This window comes from Pleurodeles waltl, chromosome 3_1 (assembly GCF_031143425.1).
Source record: "Pleurodeles waltl isolate 20211129_DDA chromosome 3_1, aPleWal1.hap1.20221129, whole genome shotgun sequence".
NCBI lineage: Eukaryota > Metazoa > Chordata > Amphibia > Caudata > Salamandridae > Pleurodeles > Pleurodeles waltl.
The window spans coordinates 1925765831-1925783973 of record NC_090440.1 but is presented as its reverse complement, the minus strand read 5'-3'; the positions used below and the strand labels follow the sequence as shown (position 1 = coordinate 1925783973).

Genomic DNA, 18143 nt, shown 5'->3' with positions numbered 1-18143 from the left:
TGTCTGTGTATCTAGCAAAGTTTTTGAGCATAGAATTAGCACAGTGCTATCCTTGCCGAGCTGGACAGGGACAAATGGGGTCATTATGACTCCGGCGATCGGCGGTAACATGGCGGTAAGTACTGCCAACAGGCTGGCGGTTCTTACCGCCATGTTATGACATTGTACCACTCCGACCACCACGGCAGTAACAGCCGCCAGGCTGGAGATATATATCTCCAGCCCAGTGGCCGTCACTGTTCCGCCTGCAGGAATATGACCCTGCCTACCGCCATGGTTTTCGTGGCTTCCTTACTGCCACGCAAACTATGGCGGTAGGCACTATCAGTGACAGGGAATTCCTTCCCTGCCACTGTTGGGGGTCTCCCCCCCTCCAGTTACCCCCACATCCCCTGCCTCTCCAAAGCCCCCACCTCCCTACATTCACGCCATCCTTGACACACACACCCACATACACACACCCCTTTCCATCAAACATCCACACATACATACGTCCACTGACACACACCCATACACACTTTCAAACATACACACACACGCATTCACAAAGCACAATATACACGCACTCACACTTCCATACATGCACACTCGCATTCAACATGCAACACACGCCTGCATACATGCACACACAAACATACACACACCCCCCCCCCCCCACACACACACACAACACCCCCCTCCCTGTGTTCAGGAGGGTGCTGGAGCAGAACACCACCAGGCCATATTATTTCTCATAATACGGCTGGCGGTGGTCTACAGGCGTGGCGTTGCTGGTGGCAACAGCGCCACATTACTGCCATCTGCCAGCATGGCCACAGCTGGATTTCCGCCATCCTTCTGGCGGAAATCCAGCTGTGGTTATAATACAGTGGGCGGCTGGTAGCCACGGCGACGGTCTTTTGGCACCCGTTGCTGCAGCGGTAGGCGTTTTTTACTGCCAGTATCATAATGAGGGCCAAAGTCTTTTGCCAATTGTACAGCAAAATATTTAAGCATAGGATTAGCAGTCCCTTAAACATGTTAACATTGGCCAACACCAGACAGGCACATTTGATTTACTTATAAGTCCCTAATATGGTGGTACTACATGTACCCAGGGCCTGTAATGCTGGTAGTGGGCCTGAAGCACCCATTGTGCCACCCACTTAAGTAGCCGTTATCCATTTCTCAGGCCTATTATTGTAGTCTCTAGTGCAGTTTTAATCTGCTACTTCGACTTGGAATATAAACCTTTTACTAGGCCTAAACCTTTCTTTTTAATACACATAGATCATCCATAAGGTAGCCAAACATCCCATAGGGCAGTGTTTAGTGTACTTAAAAAGTGGGACATGTGTTTTTAAGTTTTCCATGTTCTGGTAGTGAAAAACTTCTAAATGTGTTTTTCACTACTGCAAGGCCTATCTTCCCCATTGGATAACATTGGGCTACCTTATTACATTTAATAAGTGCTAACCGCTTACTGGAAACATATATGCATGTCAATTGTGAACTCAAATTATAATTTAAAATCATCTTTAATAGTACAGTCTAATTTTAAGTCACAGTTCTGAAATTGGCACTTTTAGGAAGTTAGCATGTGCTTGTCCTAACCGTTTGATGTCGGCAGACTGTGCCCTGAGTCACATGATTGTGAATAGCCTAGCAGTTGGCCATTGTGATTTCCTTCCAGAAAGTGAGACAAAGGGGGCTAGATGTTGGCAGATGGGCCTTCATGCAAAGGTGGGTTGGGCAGAGCTTTTCCCTGCCCCATTTATATTACAAAGGGCTGCCTGCAGCACACTCACAAAGGAACTTGACACCAGTCCTCTCTCACCCCAGACTACTAGAGCCTTGGCAGGGCAAGGGAAGAACTTTCCAGAACTGGATGTTGGGATAGCCAGGATGTCTCCCACCCGTCAAAGGCTGGCACCATGTATTAACATTGACCTCCTGAACCTCTTCAGTACACCCCTGGTCCAGACTGCCCTGCTGCTGGAAAGATTGCTTTGCTGCCCTGCTGACTGAAGGAGGACTGGACCTGTTCCTTCACCGTGGACCTCCAGAGTGACACCAAGGCCTAGTTGGCTGGCTTCCTGTGTGAGCTACAGGGACATCATAAGCTACAGAAACCTTGAACCCGGCACCTGGCCTCTGACTGGAGTGAGTCTTAATGCCCCCCCAAGTGCTTTCCCTAGGTCCTGGTACCTTAGAAGTGGTGTTAGAAGTGCTTCTTCTGCCTAACCCTAAAACGTGGGACTTGGAAGAATATCCAGCCGAACGTGGCAGATTAACCAACAGAAGACTGGGGCCTACCAGCCAGACGATGGTGCTAAGGTGGAACTCCAGTCAACCTGACTTTGCAGCAGGTCACACTACATTATTCTCCACAGCAAATCCTGTTCAGCGGGTCTTTTCACCAAAGGTATCAGACCTAGTGGAGCCCTTGGTGGCTACAGCCTGCAGCTTCGTCCTGCTGGAGTTTTTTGAGTTCCAAAAAAGTGACATAATCTGAAGAAAGAAATCTTTACCATGATTCACTCCAGCAACTTCCCAATGACAAAGCCTCTTCCTCGAACACCTTAAGCTGTATTGCCACGCTGTACTTTACCTCTTCAGGAACTTTTCTTCAAATCGTCTTTTAAGTCCAAAGGTAAGCCGAGACCTGGCTTAATCCACCACATATAGCCAAACCGCACCCCACTGCTCCATTTGACTTTGCCTAAGTCTTGCACGTCTAGATGCCTGCGTTTGGTGTTTAGATCTTTATGGCACTATTTTACACTTAAATCTTTACAAATTTATAACTCTGGATCCTCTTACTGGATTTAGTTAACTGTGGTGTCATTTTATTTAATATATTTTACCTTTTTTAAGTTGGTTTGGACTTTTTCTTGTGTTTTCACTTTATTTTTTTGTGAGTGCTACATTAATACTTTACACATTGCCTCTAATTTATGTATGACTGCTTTTTTGTCAAGCACAGGTACATTTTTTGACTTTTGATGTTCACCCTGACAAGGATTGTAGTAGTTGCTTAAGAAGGGATTTCACCTCTCTCAACAAATAACCCAATTTCTCACAACAGCTCTCTCATTACTTCTGCCATTTCCTCTTTCCCTTTCTCTCTCGCACTGTCGCTATATCTTTTTCTGGCTCTCGAAATCTCTCTTTTACCTTCTTGCCTCTCTTTCAGGAATCAGGACTGTCACGCTGGCTGGGTGAAAAGCTCACACCCTTGGAGTCCATCCCACCTGCTGCCATCGCCCTCATCCTGTGCCTCCTGGTAGCCACCTTCACCGAGTGCACCAGCAACGTAGCCACTACCACACTCTTCCTGCCCATCTTGGCGTCAATGGTGAGAGCTTGTGTTGGCCTCTGATCAATTTGATGAGAAAATGTGTTGCCCACTTCTGAAACGGTCACAGTCACTTTTTTCACACACAATTTTACTTCAGGAAACATGCCAAAAATCTGAAGTGCATGTTGGATGTAGTCCTTATTCTAAAGACCAAAGGTGACTGTGTCCTGTCAGACAATTATCACATTTATACATGACGATAAATCTGATAATCAAGTTCCACCTAAATTAAGGTTATGTTGTAGGCCCTTGAGTAGTTAATTTGAAGGTTGACTGTGATATTTTACTGCCTTGAAGACTTCTAAGGGATGTCCTTTCACTCTGCAGTGCCACTAACCCCTGGAGTCAGGTGATGGTGGGTTTCAGAAGCAGTGACCATGTTTCTGAAGCATGGGAGCATGAAAGGTAATAAACAGATGATTTGAGGTGTTGGTATTTAATGCATGAATTCATCTTTGACCAAAACTCAACCGACTTAAAGGAGAAGGTTCTCTTTCTCAGAAAGAAAGAACCGTAGGTCCTCTAGAAAAAGCTCTCTTGATTCAACAGTTTGTACAAAGGCGAAGGTTAAAGTTTATGTTTGAGATTATTCTTGCAGGATAAGCGGACACTTAAAACTTCAGCCTCCAAATTTATATCCAAACTAAAAATCTCTCTTTTATAAAATCTCCTATTGGCCTCAAAGCATCTATGTACCTATCCGTTCTAAAAGTGATTTGAGTAAAGATTATGACTCAGGCTAAATTCCATCAAGGCATATGGAGACTCCAAAAAAGGAAACTTTAATCTCCCAACCAATAAATTGAGGATTTAATCAGTTGACCTAGTAACTAATAGGTGTATTGCCAAGTCCAAAAAGCAAATGTCATAAAATTAATGTATGCAAAGTCCAATGAAGACACTAGAAGTGGTCATAGAAACTAATGCCATAACATTCACTGCTAATATCTGTGTTTGGCCTTCATATTACAGCTTCTGGCATGGTTAACTCTGCCTTTCATCATTTCAAGTTTAGTGAAATCTGGACGAGGTGAAATTAATTTATAGTTATTGTATACAAAGATGTTCTGTTTAAAGTGAATTGGTAAACCACCATCCAAATCACAGAGCTGGCAGAACTATTGTGGTCTGGCTCTTTGTTGCTACCAAAGTTTGTGTTCTTGTCCCAGAAATCACAATAAATATATATAGACTCAGTAGGTGCACCTCAAGTAATTTCAATTAGAAATCTTTAATGATGAGAGGTATAACCAATTGGCTTACTGAAATGCATCTTTTTTCCCAATCCAGTCAAATTCTTCTCATTGAGCTAAATGTCCAATGCTGTTTCTATAAATGAATACCAAAAGCCTGAACATGTATTCCCGTTTTTCTGTAGGTTTTTCAGAACATCAACGTAATGATAACCATGTTCTTAATTCAAAATAATTTGTGACATTCAGCAACAACCTTTTTGGCCTTTTACAAGAAGAGAGCATTATAAAAAGAATAACGATAAACAATCATATGTTTCACATGATGAAAGCATGAATTAAACAGGTAATTCAAGAAATCGTTTTTTAATAATTCCTGAGGTTGTTCATAGGATGATAGTTGCCTAAGTAGCCACTTGGTGTCATCTCATATTTTAAACCTAGTGCATTCAGAACGTATGACATATTAACGTGTTTCTCGTTATATGTGATATATTCTTGAATGGCAGACTCACTCTGACTTCAAATTGCAAATGCAGATAATAACAGACTGAGTAATTTCCTCAGTGAGCTCTGAAGTGTGAAGCGTCTGGATGTCGACGTCAGTATCAGTGCCGGGTGGTGCGCGGTGGAGGTGCAGTGGAGGAGGTGTGCGGAGGGATACTCTGGGACACGCCCGGTGAGGCATGAGGGACGGGGGAGTGGAGCCACCCGTGAGGTTCTGCCCGCCCTCGACCCCCCTATTCGAGGCCCTCACTCCCGGCCGATTTGGAGCTGCCAAGCACCTAGTGAGCAGAGGTGCGGAGACGCAGCGAGACGCGCTGCTCTCCTGGGGCCAAAGAACAGGGAGGCCGGGAAAGCTGTTTGGAAAGTAGCTGGCCAGTGAATGCTGATAAACGGTGAATGCTGATAAAGCCCCGAGGCCCCAGGGGCCTGTGCCCCTGCAGTGTCTGCAGTGCCTCTTGGGAAAAGAACTCTGAGGATCAAAGAAAACACCCAGAAAAGTGCAGAAAAGCCCTGCGAGTGGGCATGGCAGCACCTGTGGTTTGATCCTCCTGCATTTTCATACCATCCAAGATCAACGATTACCAGGGAGGAAGGAAGGTGAAGAGAAGGAGAAGGAGGGGACAAGGGACGGAGGGGGTGAGGAAAACTGTCCTGTATGTGTGCGGGTTACCACTGATCGCCACTGTTAGAACCCGTACAGCTCTCAACCTCACCCTCAGCCTTCAGTCCTGGATCCAGTGCTTGCCACCGCGCCTGCCTGTGCAAGCGGTTATAGCTGTGGTACCCAGTAGTTTGGTAGCAGCAGCTGGGAGAGGTGAAAACGCTGTGCCTGCCAGGTGTCTAGAGAGGAGCTGGGGTGCAGTTCAGGATAACAGCCAGACTCTTCCGAAGGTAAAAAGACTAAGGTGGTCATTCTAACCCTGGCGGTAAAAACCGCCAGGGCGAATGACCACGGTAGCACCGCCAACAGGCTGGCGGTGCACTGCTGGGCATTCTGACCGCTGCGGTTCTGCCGCGGTCAGAAGCGGGAAACCGGCGGTCTCCCGCCGGTTTCCCGCTGCCCTGCAGAATCCCCCATGGCGGCGGAGCGCGCTCCGCCGCCATGGGGATTCTGACACCCCCTACCGCCATCCTGTTCCTGGCGGGTCTCCCGCCAGGAACAGGATGGCGGTAGGGGGTGCCGCGGGGCCCCCGTAAGAGGGCCCCAAAAAGAATTTCAGTGTCTGCCTAGCAGACACTGAAATTCGCGACGGGTGCTACTGCACCCGTCGCACCCCAGCAACTCCGCCGGCTCCATTCGGAGCCGGCTTCATCGTTGCTGGGTCTTTCCCGCTGTGCTGGCGGGCGGCCTTTTGGCGGTCGCCCGCCAGCACAGCGGGAAAGCCAGAATGGCCGCCGCGGTCTTGTGACCGCGGTGCGGTCATTTGGCGGTAACCGCATGGCGGGCGGCGACCGCCGCCCGCCGCGGTTAAAATCAGGCCCTAAGTCATATCCTTTAAGAAACAGGGGCATCCCTCACCCGAATATAAAAAGTATAAATTCCATTCTGCCTTTCGTTCAAAAGGAGCCACCTGAAGAATTAGCTTTCAATGACTGCACTGATTTAGCAGCTTGCTGTGCTATCGTTGGGGGGAGTGAGGCTGTTTTTACCCCTGCGAGGGGGGTTCTGGAGACCCAAATGCTTCTCCTGTAAAAACAAATGCCTTTTACAGCGAATGCGGAAGGTATTGCGCAAATTAGAGTTGGAGCAAAGGATTTCACTCTCCCTGATATTGACTTGAACTGCGTATATGGAACAAGGAACTCTTCCGATAGTCACCCAAAGTCCCATCTGGATAGTAACCTCGGACTCAACACCCCTGGTCTAAGGCTGTTTAGTAGTACACCTTCAGACCATTCTCTTCCCCCACAAATATCTTCCTTGACACCAGATCTTATGTGCCCTCCAAATCTACAGAGTAGCCCTCCAGATCAAAATTTTATATTCTGTGAGTTCTTTAAACGTCTTGAAATAATTTTATCTTCAATCTTGGTTATTCTAGAAAAATCAATTGTCATTCTGATCATACTCAAGACTTATTATTATTTACATTGAAAACCTTGTTAGACCAAAAGGTCCTTAAACCAGGCTACGATGGGAAATCCGGTAGGGCCACTAAGGTTGCTCCCTTAAAGTCGGGTAGAGTTTTCTGCTTTATTTGACTTGAATTTAATCTTAAATTGTTCTATATTAATTTCTTGCATCACAGGTATTGATGAGATAAAATGTATTGACAGTTGTGATATTTCTCGGGTTTATCTCGAACAGAGTATAGCAATGAAAAAGACAAAAGTCTGGTTCTTCTCTAAAACTGTTTTAAACCTGATTTTATTTAATTGTGAGCAGTTACAGTGTAGAGTTACAGATGTGGCTCCAATATGAGGTAAGGAAGGCCCCCTTAATTGGCAAAAACCCCACCCCGCCTTATGTGCGAATGATGCCAACCTTTATCAAAGGCCCGTTTGTAATGCTTCCCCCTTAGAAAACGCAAAACTTTTTGTTTCCCATAGTGAAAGAGTGGAAAAGATTATGGAGGATGTCCCCTCACATTTTACAGGTCCCAAAAAGGAAAATTGGAGTTGGTTGGTGGGGGCTTTAAATAGTACTCCAAATTGCACTCAGGCAAAGGGAACGCCCTCACAACCTTGTCACTAACCAGAGTCTCTCCATGGTCTCCTGGAATGCTGCACGATTAGGAAACCCTCTTGAAAAAGTAGATCTTATTTGTTCTCTTCAGGAGGATTTAATTTGTATTCTGGAGACATGGAGCGTAGGAGATTTCTCCTGTCCTGGGTATTTAGTCTTAAGTATAAAGGCACAGCCCTCAAGGAAAGAGCATGCAAAAGGGGGTATTGCTATGATATTAAGCAACAAATATAAATGGGAATAGGTTACTCTGCCCGTCTCCTCTAATCTTTTTCAGATAGTGAGAGTACATCCAATATTGCAGAACGGCAGAAAAACTCCCCAGCTAATAGTTAATGTGTATATTCCCCTAGATAAGGAATTTGTTGGAGTTTTATTGCACATGCTTAATCAAATTTCTGTAATCTGCTCTAATCAACATGAAAGTGTAGATGAGCTACTGATAATGGGGATCTAAACTGTAAAATCTTTTATCCATCCATTTCCATTGTTGGGGATTTGGAGAGGGAAACCGCCTTAAATATTCCACCCATTTTATTCCCCCCCAGAATGAGGTCAGACAAAAGGGGCCACACCTTATTGAAAGGTTTGAGGTACTTGGGTTGCACCATCCTAAATGGACATTTTCATTCTGACTATCCTGCAGCTTTTACACACAAATACCCACAGAGCAGCCCCATTACTGATGACATCTTGTCCTCTTACGATATTGCCCAATCAGTGGCTGATATGTTAGTTATGGACACATCCTTTACTGATCATAAAATTTTGATTCTTTCATTAAAAATGCAGTTTTCCTCCATAGATTCTTGAAATCCTGTGGGCAAGGTCATTAGCGTCTGTGGGAAACAGGTAGAATTTTTTGGACCCCGCCAAAATGTCTTCTGTAAAAAAAGCACTTGAATGCTTAGTGAGAGATGGTGATGAATGGAAGGTGGATCCTCTAAAATATTTCTCAAAATTTATTGACTTCATAACCCAAAGTGTCTTGTATTAATGTTGTAAGCCTCCACAAAAGAAAGTAACGCAATCCATTCAATTGTTAAATAGAGAAATTAATAAATTGGTAAGGAGACAGTATGAATGAGAAACTAAGGATAGGAGTAGGAGAATATCCCTATTAAAAAGAAGAGCGTGTGTGAAGCTAGGTGTAAGGAGGGAAGAGGTGGAGCAGATGTGGATAGCATTGAGGGAAGCAGCGGCGACCAAAAATCCCATAAATTCTGGGATATTATCTCCAAAGGCTGTGGAAGGCGTACATCGTCCTGCGCTCCCCCAATAGCCGAGGCTGATTGGAAGAACTACATATTTTCCCTTTATGCAGTAAATGGGGAGGAAGAGCCATGGGAACTGGTTTGGAGCATAAATAATAGAACAGAAGTGGACTGCTGGGGTCCCCCCTCCGTGATTGAGATTGAGGGATTTATTAGGTCAATGAGGAATTCCGGAGCAATGGGCCCTGATGAGGTCCTGATGTCCATAATTAAACAAGAACCTTTGCTCTGGGCAAAAATTCTCAACCCGGTCTTTTGCGCCTGTTATCTAAAAAGTAGATTTCCTGACTCCTGGACAGGGAGCGTCATAGTCCCATTATATAAAAAGGGAGATAAATTGCTGCCTATAAATTATCGCCAAATTGCACTACTGGATGCAACTTGCAAGATATTTGTGAAAAGTATATTAACGCATTTAACCTCTTGGGTCGAGAAAAATTAGATACTTCCCCTGGAACAAGCAGGTTTCAGAAAAGAACATAGTACTATGGATAATATCTTATTGATGCATAATATAAATAAAAAATATGTTCAGATCGGGGGGAACAGTATATGCCGCATTCATCGACTTCTCTACATCCTTCGATAGAGTGTATAGGAAAATTCTTTGGAAAACAACTATATGAGCTAGGTATACCCCCAAACTGTTACGTCCTTTAGTGATCATAAAATTTTGATTCTTTCGTTAAAAATGCAGTTTTCCTCCATAGATTCTTCAAATCCTGTGGGCAAGGTCATTAGCTTCTGTGGGAAACAGGTAAGAACATTTTTGTACAGGGTCTAGTGGTGGTGGTAAGGAGGGCTTATAGTTTAGGCCACAGTAAGGCATTCACCCTAAGATACTTAGCTTATTCATAAATTTTGGGCAAATTAAAAGAAAAATCTTTTAGAAAGTATAGTATAGCTTTACAGCTGCTTGAGCTAAATCAAGACTTGATTCAATCGTTTCCGCCCACCGCTTTTAAAATTATTTTAAAAGACGTGATTTGGTCTAAAAGCTTATCTTTAGAATTAGAGTTCTGCAGCAGTAAGAGGAGACTGGCCAAGCTAACAGAATCAGTAACTTTTAAACAATCTCAGCCGTATCTTGCCTGGAATCTTCCACATGGGGTGAGGCGCCTGCACATTTTGTTGAGATTAGATAGATCGTCACTTACAGATCCAACCTCTGGGTGGGATGGATCCAATAGTAATTGTGATCTTTGTCAATTGGGTGTTCAGAATTGTAAAAATGTATTATTTGTCTGTCCGGCTCTAGCCATGGCTAGGAAAAAAGGCTGAAACCCCTCTATTTGTATTTTAATATTCGTTCTGCTGGAGAAGCCTTGGAAACTGTATTTAACCCTCCAAGTGAATTATTCTGTTTTAGGATTTTTACATTTTTTCAGTCCTTTTTAAATCTCTTTTGAGTCTTCTTGTATTGGTGATAATCAAGATGATTGAAAATAAATCATTCAAGGTGATTTTTAAGGACTATGATGAGACCTTTTGTTACTCTATAATGTTTCCTCGGGTGCTATGGGTTGACTGTCTAGGATTTTACTGATCACCTTTTATTCCGGACTGGAAGTCTACGTTGCACAACTGTTTTATAGAAAAAAAATACCACGGTACGCTAGGGTTTTTAACATGAATGGTTTCCTTTAGTGTTGCACTGTTTGAGGCGCTTTACGGTCCTACTCAAATTTCAATGTTTTGCACTTAAGAAGCTAATCTGAACAATTTTAGATTGCTTTTGTTATATATTTTGCTATGTAATGTCTGAGGGGTATTATAATTATTATTTTAGTATTGTGATTGTATAATTGATATTACTATATTTCCTTCAGGAATCTTACACCTAATGTTTTATGCTGTTTTATGTTATTTTATGTATTGGCTACGGATTTGGACCTCTTAGGAGTTCCACTTCATAAAATAAACAAACTTGGAAAACTTGAGTAATTTCCCTCTTACATTTCATAGCAGAGAGCAGCCTGCCCAGATGTTCTGGATCAGTCATACCAGATACAACATGAGGTTATTTGTACAGTGCACAAAAGCCTAATCAGTTGAAGTCAACTTGCTTTAGAGATAAGACTAGTGCCAGGAACCTATCTGTAGACAAACGGTGACACCGTTGTAACTAACTCTAGGAGTCGGATTCAAGCAGGAGTAGACTAAGCTATACAGAGTTTTCATGGTGAGTTTGTGGCACAGATCAATTAAGGATTGTGGTCTTCTGCACTTTAGACTAAAGATGTAGAAAGGAGACATAAAACATGGCTCAATCAATGGGTTTCTACAGTACTAGCTCTCCATAGTTCCCAACCATCATCATTAAACTCAGTATCTTTGGTCCAATGACTTCTGAAATTGCAGTAATGAGATTGTGTATTGTTTTTACTTACTTGACTTGAGAGATTGTGTAGCATTCCAGGTAAGAGTCATGAGTGTAGAACTAAGGGAGGTTCCGCTGTCAATAGGATGCAAGAGCATATATAAACCAGGTGCAGTCAAGTAGTATTTGTAAGCTGCTGTGACCCTTGGATTTTCAGGCCCAGTGCAATCATAGGTGTTCAAGGCCACTAATAGTTAACACCAAAAGAAAGCTTTTCAACCTGTCCATGCAGGCAATCTTTCAGATTAGACGGTCACCTCACAAGCTGCACAGTCTTGGATGCTAAGAAATCAATTGAGCAGGTTCTGCAAAACACAGATGGTGCAACACTAGTTTAGTTTAATCTGGAGCCTAAGATCACCCTAGCTATCATGGCTCTGTTTTTTTCTGCCATGAGTGGCTGAAGCTTACGTAACAGACGGATGTAGCGGCTGCATGAATTTATGATTTAGATTGACCAGTCCATCCATGTCCTTAAGGCTCTGCAAGACTGTCTGTAGGGTTTTAATCTCCTAAGAGATGCCACGTTTTAAGTCCCAATTTGAGTGATTTTCTTAGCTTTTTAACAATTGCTTGGGAGCCAATTAGCAACAGCTCTGTTTTTTATTAGTGTTAAGTGAGAGCTAGCTCTCACGCATCAAGACGTAAATCCTATTGATGTGGGTAGACACAAAAGTAGAAATTAATGCCTGTCATTTGCGTAAATGCAGAAACCGATTCCGGAGGTATCAGTATCTTGTACAAAGGTTTGCTATTATTATTTAAAAATCCTTAAATTTGATTTAAGTTGTTAGACCTTTTATGACTTCCTAGATTGTTATGACAGGCAGTAAAGACTCCAACCAAATTTAACAGGGTGACATGAGCTACAAAGTGAAATGTGTCAGAGGAGCACCAATCATACAGCCAAATTTCAGCTCCGATCTTGACGTAGCCTCTCCCAAATGTCTAGCTAAGCTGATTGTGTGCTGTGCTGATGCTTCATGCCCAAGTATAACTCACCCAGCAAATTATGCCTGAAGGAGCTGCCTGCAAATTGTGTGGGATAGGTTTAGAACCTTATGTTTTTCCAGGTCTTTCCTTGTCCTAACGTTGCCAAAAATGGTTAGTTTGGGTAGAAATAAATTCCTATTAGTAGAGTCAACCCCAACCACTCTCTTACATTTTAAATCCCAAGTTTGTGCCTCTTAAAATATACTACCTACCCTTATGGATGACGGGACTCCTACACTTGTAGTCCTCTTTCTCTGATGTTACATTTCCTATATATTGATTTACACATGCCTATGATTCATTGTCTCGTATGAAATGTGTTTAAGGTAAAGTGCTATGGTGCCCTATGTTGGTATAAACAGCACTTTAAAGAAATGTTATACATGTGAGAGGCTATTGAAAGTTGAAGGACTCCCTTGTAGGATGATAGTGAGGGAATCTTTGGCAAAGGAGGTAATTAGGGGGATGCCAACTAAGATTGTCGCACAAATCTCTACCAGCACTAATGCCAGCTCTGTTCCCCACATTAGTACTACATCTTGCCTGCTCTACTCGGCTTCAGAGACCACACTTTTCACAGGGGAGTAAGCCACAGACACCTCTAACCTTTTCTGCCACTGACTAATTCACAGTTTTGACAATGACAAGAACACATATAGGACTGAGTTATTTTACCAGGAAGGAGGGACGTGTCAGCATGGCATTCTGTAGCATTCGTAGCACCAGTCACTATATCGCTGCTCTGCTGCTGCTAAATTTGACAGGAATAAAAACAGGATCTCAGGGTTAAAAAAAGAGTAATACTTGAACCTACTGCACCTCCTGGGGTATAGGCTTTCAACCAGGACTCTCCAGCCACCTCTGTCCTGGGATTTTCTTTCAGTCTGACTCCAGATGTAACCTACCTCCTTGCAGTAAGCCTGGAGGCCTCGGCTACAGGTGGTTCTTGGCCTTCCTCTTTTCCTTTTCCCTTGAAGTTGACATAGAGGGAGGAGTTCCAGTCCATTGACTGCTCAATGATGACGCTCAATGTTGCAGTCTGGTCTGTACAGAATCTATCTTTGTGGAATCCAGCTTGCTGGTCTTGCAATTGAGTGTCGCCTTGTTCCTTCATTCTCCTCAGGATGATTCTGTTGAACACTTTGCCTGGGGTTGATAGAAGAGTTATCCCTCTGTAGTTTGCACAGGTACTCATGTCACCGTTCTTGGGGAGCTTGATGGGATATCCCTCCTTCTAGTCTGACTGCACCTTTTCATCTTCCCATATCCTGCCAAACATGGGGTAGAGCATGTCTGCTGATGTTTCTGCTCTTGTTCTGCTGGTGTTGACTGCAGCTTTCTTTTCCATTTTTGTTTGGATTTTGCAGAGAGTCTTGGAAGAGATCCATTCTTTATGGTGGTGTTTCTCATGACCCTGTGTAAGGAAATGCCTCCTTGGCATGGTTACCCCCTGACTTTTTGCCTTTGCTGATGCTAAGTTTTGATTTGAAAGTGTGCAGAGGCCTGCTAACCAGGCCCCAGTACCAGTGTTATTTCCCTAACCTGTACTTTTGTTTCCACAATTGGCACACCCTGGCATCCAGGTAAGTCCCTTGTAACTGGTACCCCTGGTACCAAGGGCCCTGATGCCAGGGAAGGTCTCTAAGGGCTGCAGCATGTTTTATGCCACCCTGGGGACCCCTCACTCAGCACAGACACACTGCTTGCCAACTTGTGTGTGCTAGTGGCGATAAAACGACTACGTCGACATGGCACTCCCCTCACGGTGCCATGCCAACCTCACACTGCCTATGAAGTATAGATAAGTCACCCCTCTAGCAGGCCTTACAGCCCTAAGGCAGGGTGCACTGTACCATAGGTGAGGGCATAAGTGCATGAGCACTATGCCCCTACAGTGTCTAAGCAAAACCTTAGACATTGTAAGTGCAGGGTAGCCATAAGAGTATATGGTCTGGGAGTCTGTCCTGCACGAACTCCACAGCACCATAATGGCTACACTGAAAACTGTGAAGTTTGGTATCAAACTTCTCAGCACAATAAATGCACATTGATGCCAGTGTACATTTTATTGTAACATACACCCCAGAGGGCACCTTAGAGGTGCCCCCTGAAACTTTAACCGACTATCCGTGTTGGCTGACTAGTTTTAGCAGCCTGCCACACACCAGACATGTTGCTGGCCACATGGGGAGAGTGCCTTTGTCACTCTGTGGCTAGTAACAAAGCCTGTACTGGGTGGAGGTGCTTCACACCTCCCCCTGCAAGAACTGTAACACCTGGCGGTGAGCCTCAAAGGCTCACCCCCTTTGTTACAGCACCCCAGGGCACTCCAGCTAGTCGAGTTGCCCGCCCCCTCCGGCTACGGCCCCACTTTTGGCGGCAAGGCCGGAGGAGATAATGAGAAAAACAAGGAGGAATCACTGGCCAGTCAGGACAGCCCCTAAGGTGTCCTGAGCTGAGGTGACTAACTTTTAGAAATCCTCCATCTTGCAGATGGAAGATTCCCCCAATAGGATTAGGGATGTGCCCCCCTCCCCTCAGGGAGGAGGCACAAAGAGGGTGTAGCCACCCTCAGGGCTAGTAGCCATTGGCTACTAACCCCCCAGACCTAAACACACCCCTAAATTCAGTATTTAGGGGCTCCCCAGAACCTAGGAACTCAGATTCCTGCAACCTAAGAAGAGGACTGCTAAGCTGAAAAACCCTGCAGAGAAGACGGAGACACCAACTGCTTTGGCCCCAGCTCTACCGGTCTGTCTCCCCACTTCTAAAGACACTGCTCCAGCGACGCTTTCCCCAGGGACCAGCGACCTCTGAAGCCTCAGAGGAATGCCCTGCATCTAGAAGGACCAAGAACTCCTGAGGACAGCGGCTCTGTTCACCAAAAGACTGCAACTTTACAACAAAGAAGCAACTTTGAAACAACTCGTGTTTCCCGCTGGAAGCATGAGACTTGGCACTCTGTTCTCCACAAGTCGAGCCGGGGGCGTCGGGTGCAAACACTTCAGGGAGGACTCCCCGGCGACTGCGAGACCGTGAGTAGCCAGAGTTGACCCCCCTAAGCCCCCACAGCGACGCCTGCAGAGGGAATCCCGAGGCTCCCCCTGACCGCGACTGCCTGCTTCTAAGAACCCGACACCTGGTAGAGACACTGCACCCGCAGCCCCCAGGACCTGAAGGATCCGACCTCCAGTGCAGGAGCGACCCCCAGGTGGCCCTCTCCCTTGCCCAGGTGGTGGCTACCCCGAGGAGCCCCCCCCTTGCCTGCATCGCTGAAGAGCCCCCTTGGTCTCCCATTGCTTTCTATTACAAACCCGACGCTTGTTTGCACACTGCACCCGGCCGCCCCCATGCCGCTGAGGGTGTACTTTCTGTGTGGACTTGTGTCCCCCCCGGTGCCCTACAAAACCCCCCTGGTCTGCCCTCCGAAGTCTCGGGTACTTACCTGCTGGCAGACTGGAACCGGGGCACCCTTTTCTACATTGAAGCATATGCGTTTTGTGCACCACTTTGACCTCTGCACCTGACCGGCCCTGAGCTGCTGGTGTGGCAACTTTGGGGTTGCTCTGAACCCGCAACGGTGGGCTACCTTGGACCCAAACTAGAACCCCGTAAGTGGTTTACTTACCTGCAAAAACTAACAAACTCTTACTCCCCCCAGGAACTGTTGAAAATTGCACTGTGTCTAGTTTTAAAATAGCTATATTTGATTTATGTGAAAACTGTATATGCTATTTTGCTAATTCAAAGTTCCTAAAGTACCTACCTGCAATACCTTTCATTTGAAGTATTACATGTAAATCTTGAACCTGTGGTTCTTAAAATAAACTAAGAAAATATATTTTTCTATACAAAAACCTATTGGCCTGGAATTGTCTCAGAGTGTGTGTTCCTCATTTATTGCCTGTGCGTGTACAACAAATGCTTAACACTACTCCTGTGATAAGCCTACTGCTCGACCACACTACCACAAAATAGAGCATTAGAATTATCTCTTTTTGCCACTATCTTACCTCTAAGGGGAACCCTTGGACTCTGTGCATACTATTCCTTACTTTGAAATAGTGCATACAGAGCCAACTTCCTACATTGGTGGATCAGCGGTGGGGTACAAGACTTTGCATTTGCTGGACTACTCAGCCAAAACCTGATCACACGACTAAATTCCAAAAATTGGCATTAGAAACTGATTTTTGAAATTTGAGCTATTTTTCTAAATTTTTAAAAGTCCTGCTAGGGCCTTGTGTTAGTCCCTGTTAGCATTTCTTTTAGAGTTTAAAAGTTTTGTGAAAGTTTGAATTAAGTTCAAGAGATAGTTTTAGATTCTTAAAAAGTATTCCAACTTTTAGAAACATAGGGGGTCATTCCGAACCCGGCGGGCGGCGGGCACCGCCCGCCGGACAGAGACCGCCAGAAGACCGCACCGCGGTCAAATGACCGCGGCGGTCATTCTGACTTTCGCGCTGGGCGGGCGACCGCCAAAAGGCCGGCCGCCCGCCCGCCCAGCGGGAAAGCCCCAGCAACAATGAAGCCGGCTCCGAATGGAGCCGGCGGAGTTGCTGGTGTGCGACGGGTGCAGTGGCACCCGTCGCGATTTTCAGTGTCTGCTAGGCAGACACTGAAAATCATTATGGGGCCCTGTTAGGGGGCCCCACGACACCCGTTCCCGCCATCCTGTTCCTGGCGGTTTTTACCGCCAGCACCAGGATGGCGGGAAGGGGGTCGGAATCCCCATGGCGGTGCTGCGAGCAGCGCCGCCATGGAGGATTCTTTGGGGCAGGGGTAAACCGGCGGGAAACCGCCGGTTGCCCTTTTCTGACCGCGGCTTTACCGCCGCGGTCAGAATTGCCCCTGAAGCACCGCCAGCCTGTTGGCGGTGCTTCCTCCGTCCCCGGCGCCAGGGTCGGAATGACCCCCATAATGTCTAATGCAGAAGAGAGTGTGATGGAACTCGACCTCACACCTTACCTCCATCTTAGAATGAGGGAGTTAAGGTCTCTCTGCAAATTAAAAAATATTAAAGCTGGTTTAAACCCTACCAAACTACAGCTCCAGGAGCTGTTGGCAGAGTTTGCCAAAGACAACCCCTCTGAGGATGACCTCCTAGAGGAAGAAACTAGTGATGTGGAGGAAGTCCCACCTCCAGTCCTAGTTAGGGCAATCAGGGCTCCTCAAACCCTGATTCCAAATGTGATAGTCAGAGATGCTGCTTCTCTCACAGGAGAGTCCAGCGGCTCTGGAAACATTGAGGACAGGCTCAATGAAGATGACCTCCTGCTAGCCAGGATGGCCAAAAGATTGGCTTTAGAGAGACAGCTCCTAACCATAGAAAGGGAAAGACAAGAGATGGGTTTTGGTCCCATCCATGGTGGCAGCAACATAAATAGGGTCAGAGATTCTCCTGACATGTTGAAAATCCCTAAATATGAAGATGGTGATGACATCACCAAATGGTTCACAGCTTTTGAGAGGGCTTGTGCAACCAGAAAAGTAAACAGATCTAACTGGGGTGCTCTCCTTTGGGAAATGTTCACTGGAAAGTGTAGGGATAGACTCCTCACACTCTCTGGAAAAGATGCAGAATCCTATGACCTCATGAAGGCTACCCTGATTGAGGGATTTGGATTCTCCACTGAGGAGTATAGAATTAGGTTCAGGGGGGGCTCAGAAATCCTCGAGCCAGACCTGGGTTGATTTTGTTGACTACTCAGTGAAAACACTGGATGGTTGGATTCAAGGCAGTGGTGTAAATGATTATGATGGGCTGTAC

The 18143-nt window shown here is 45.4% G+C and overlaps 1 protein-coding gene across 1 annotated transcript in view; it reads left to right on the top strand.

Annotated features, from left to right (window-relative positions):
- The window catches only part of LOC138285789 (solute carrier family 13 member 2-like), a 700806-nt gene that overhangs the window by 564139 nt on the left and 118524 nt on the right, over window positions 1-18143 (top strand). Inside the window, exon 15 of the mRNA XM_069226167.1 lies at window positions 3176-3337. Within this exon, the coding sequence (XP_069082268.1) occupies window positions 3176-3337 (162 nt within the window). The remainder of the gene's footprint in view (window positions 1-3175; window positions 3338-18143) is intronic.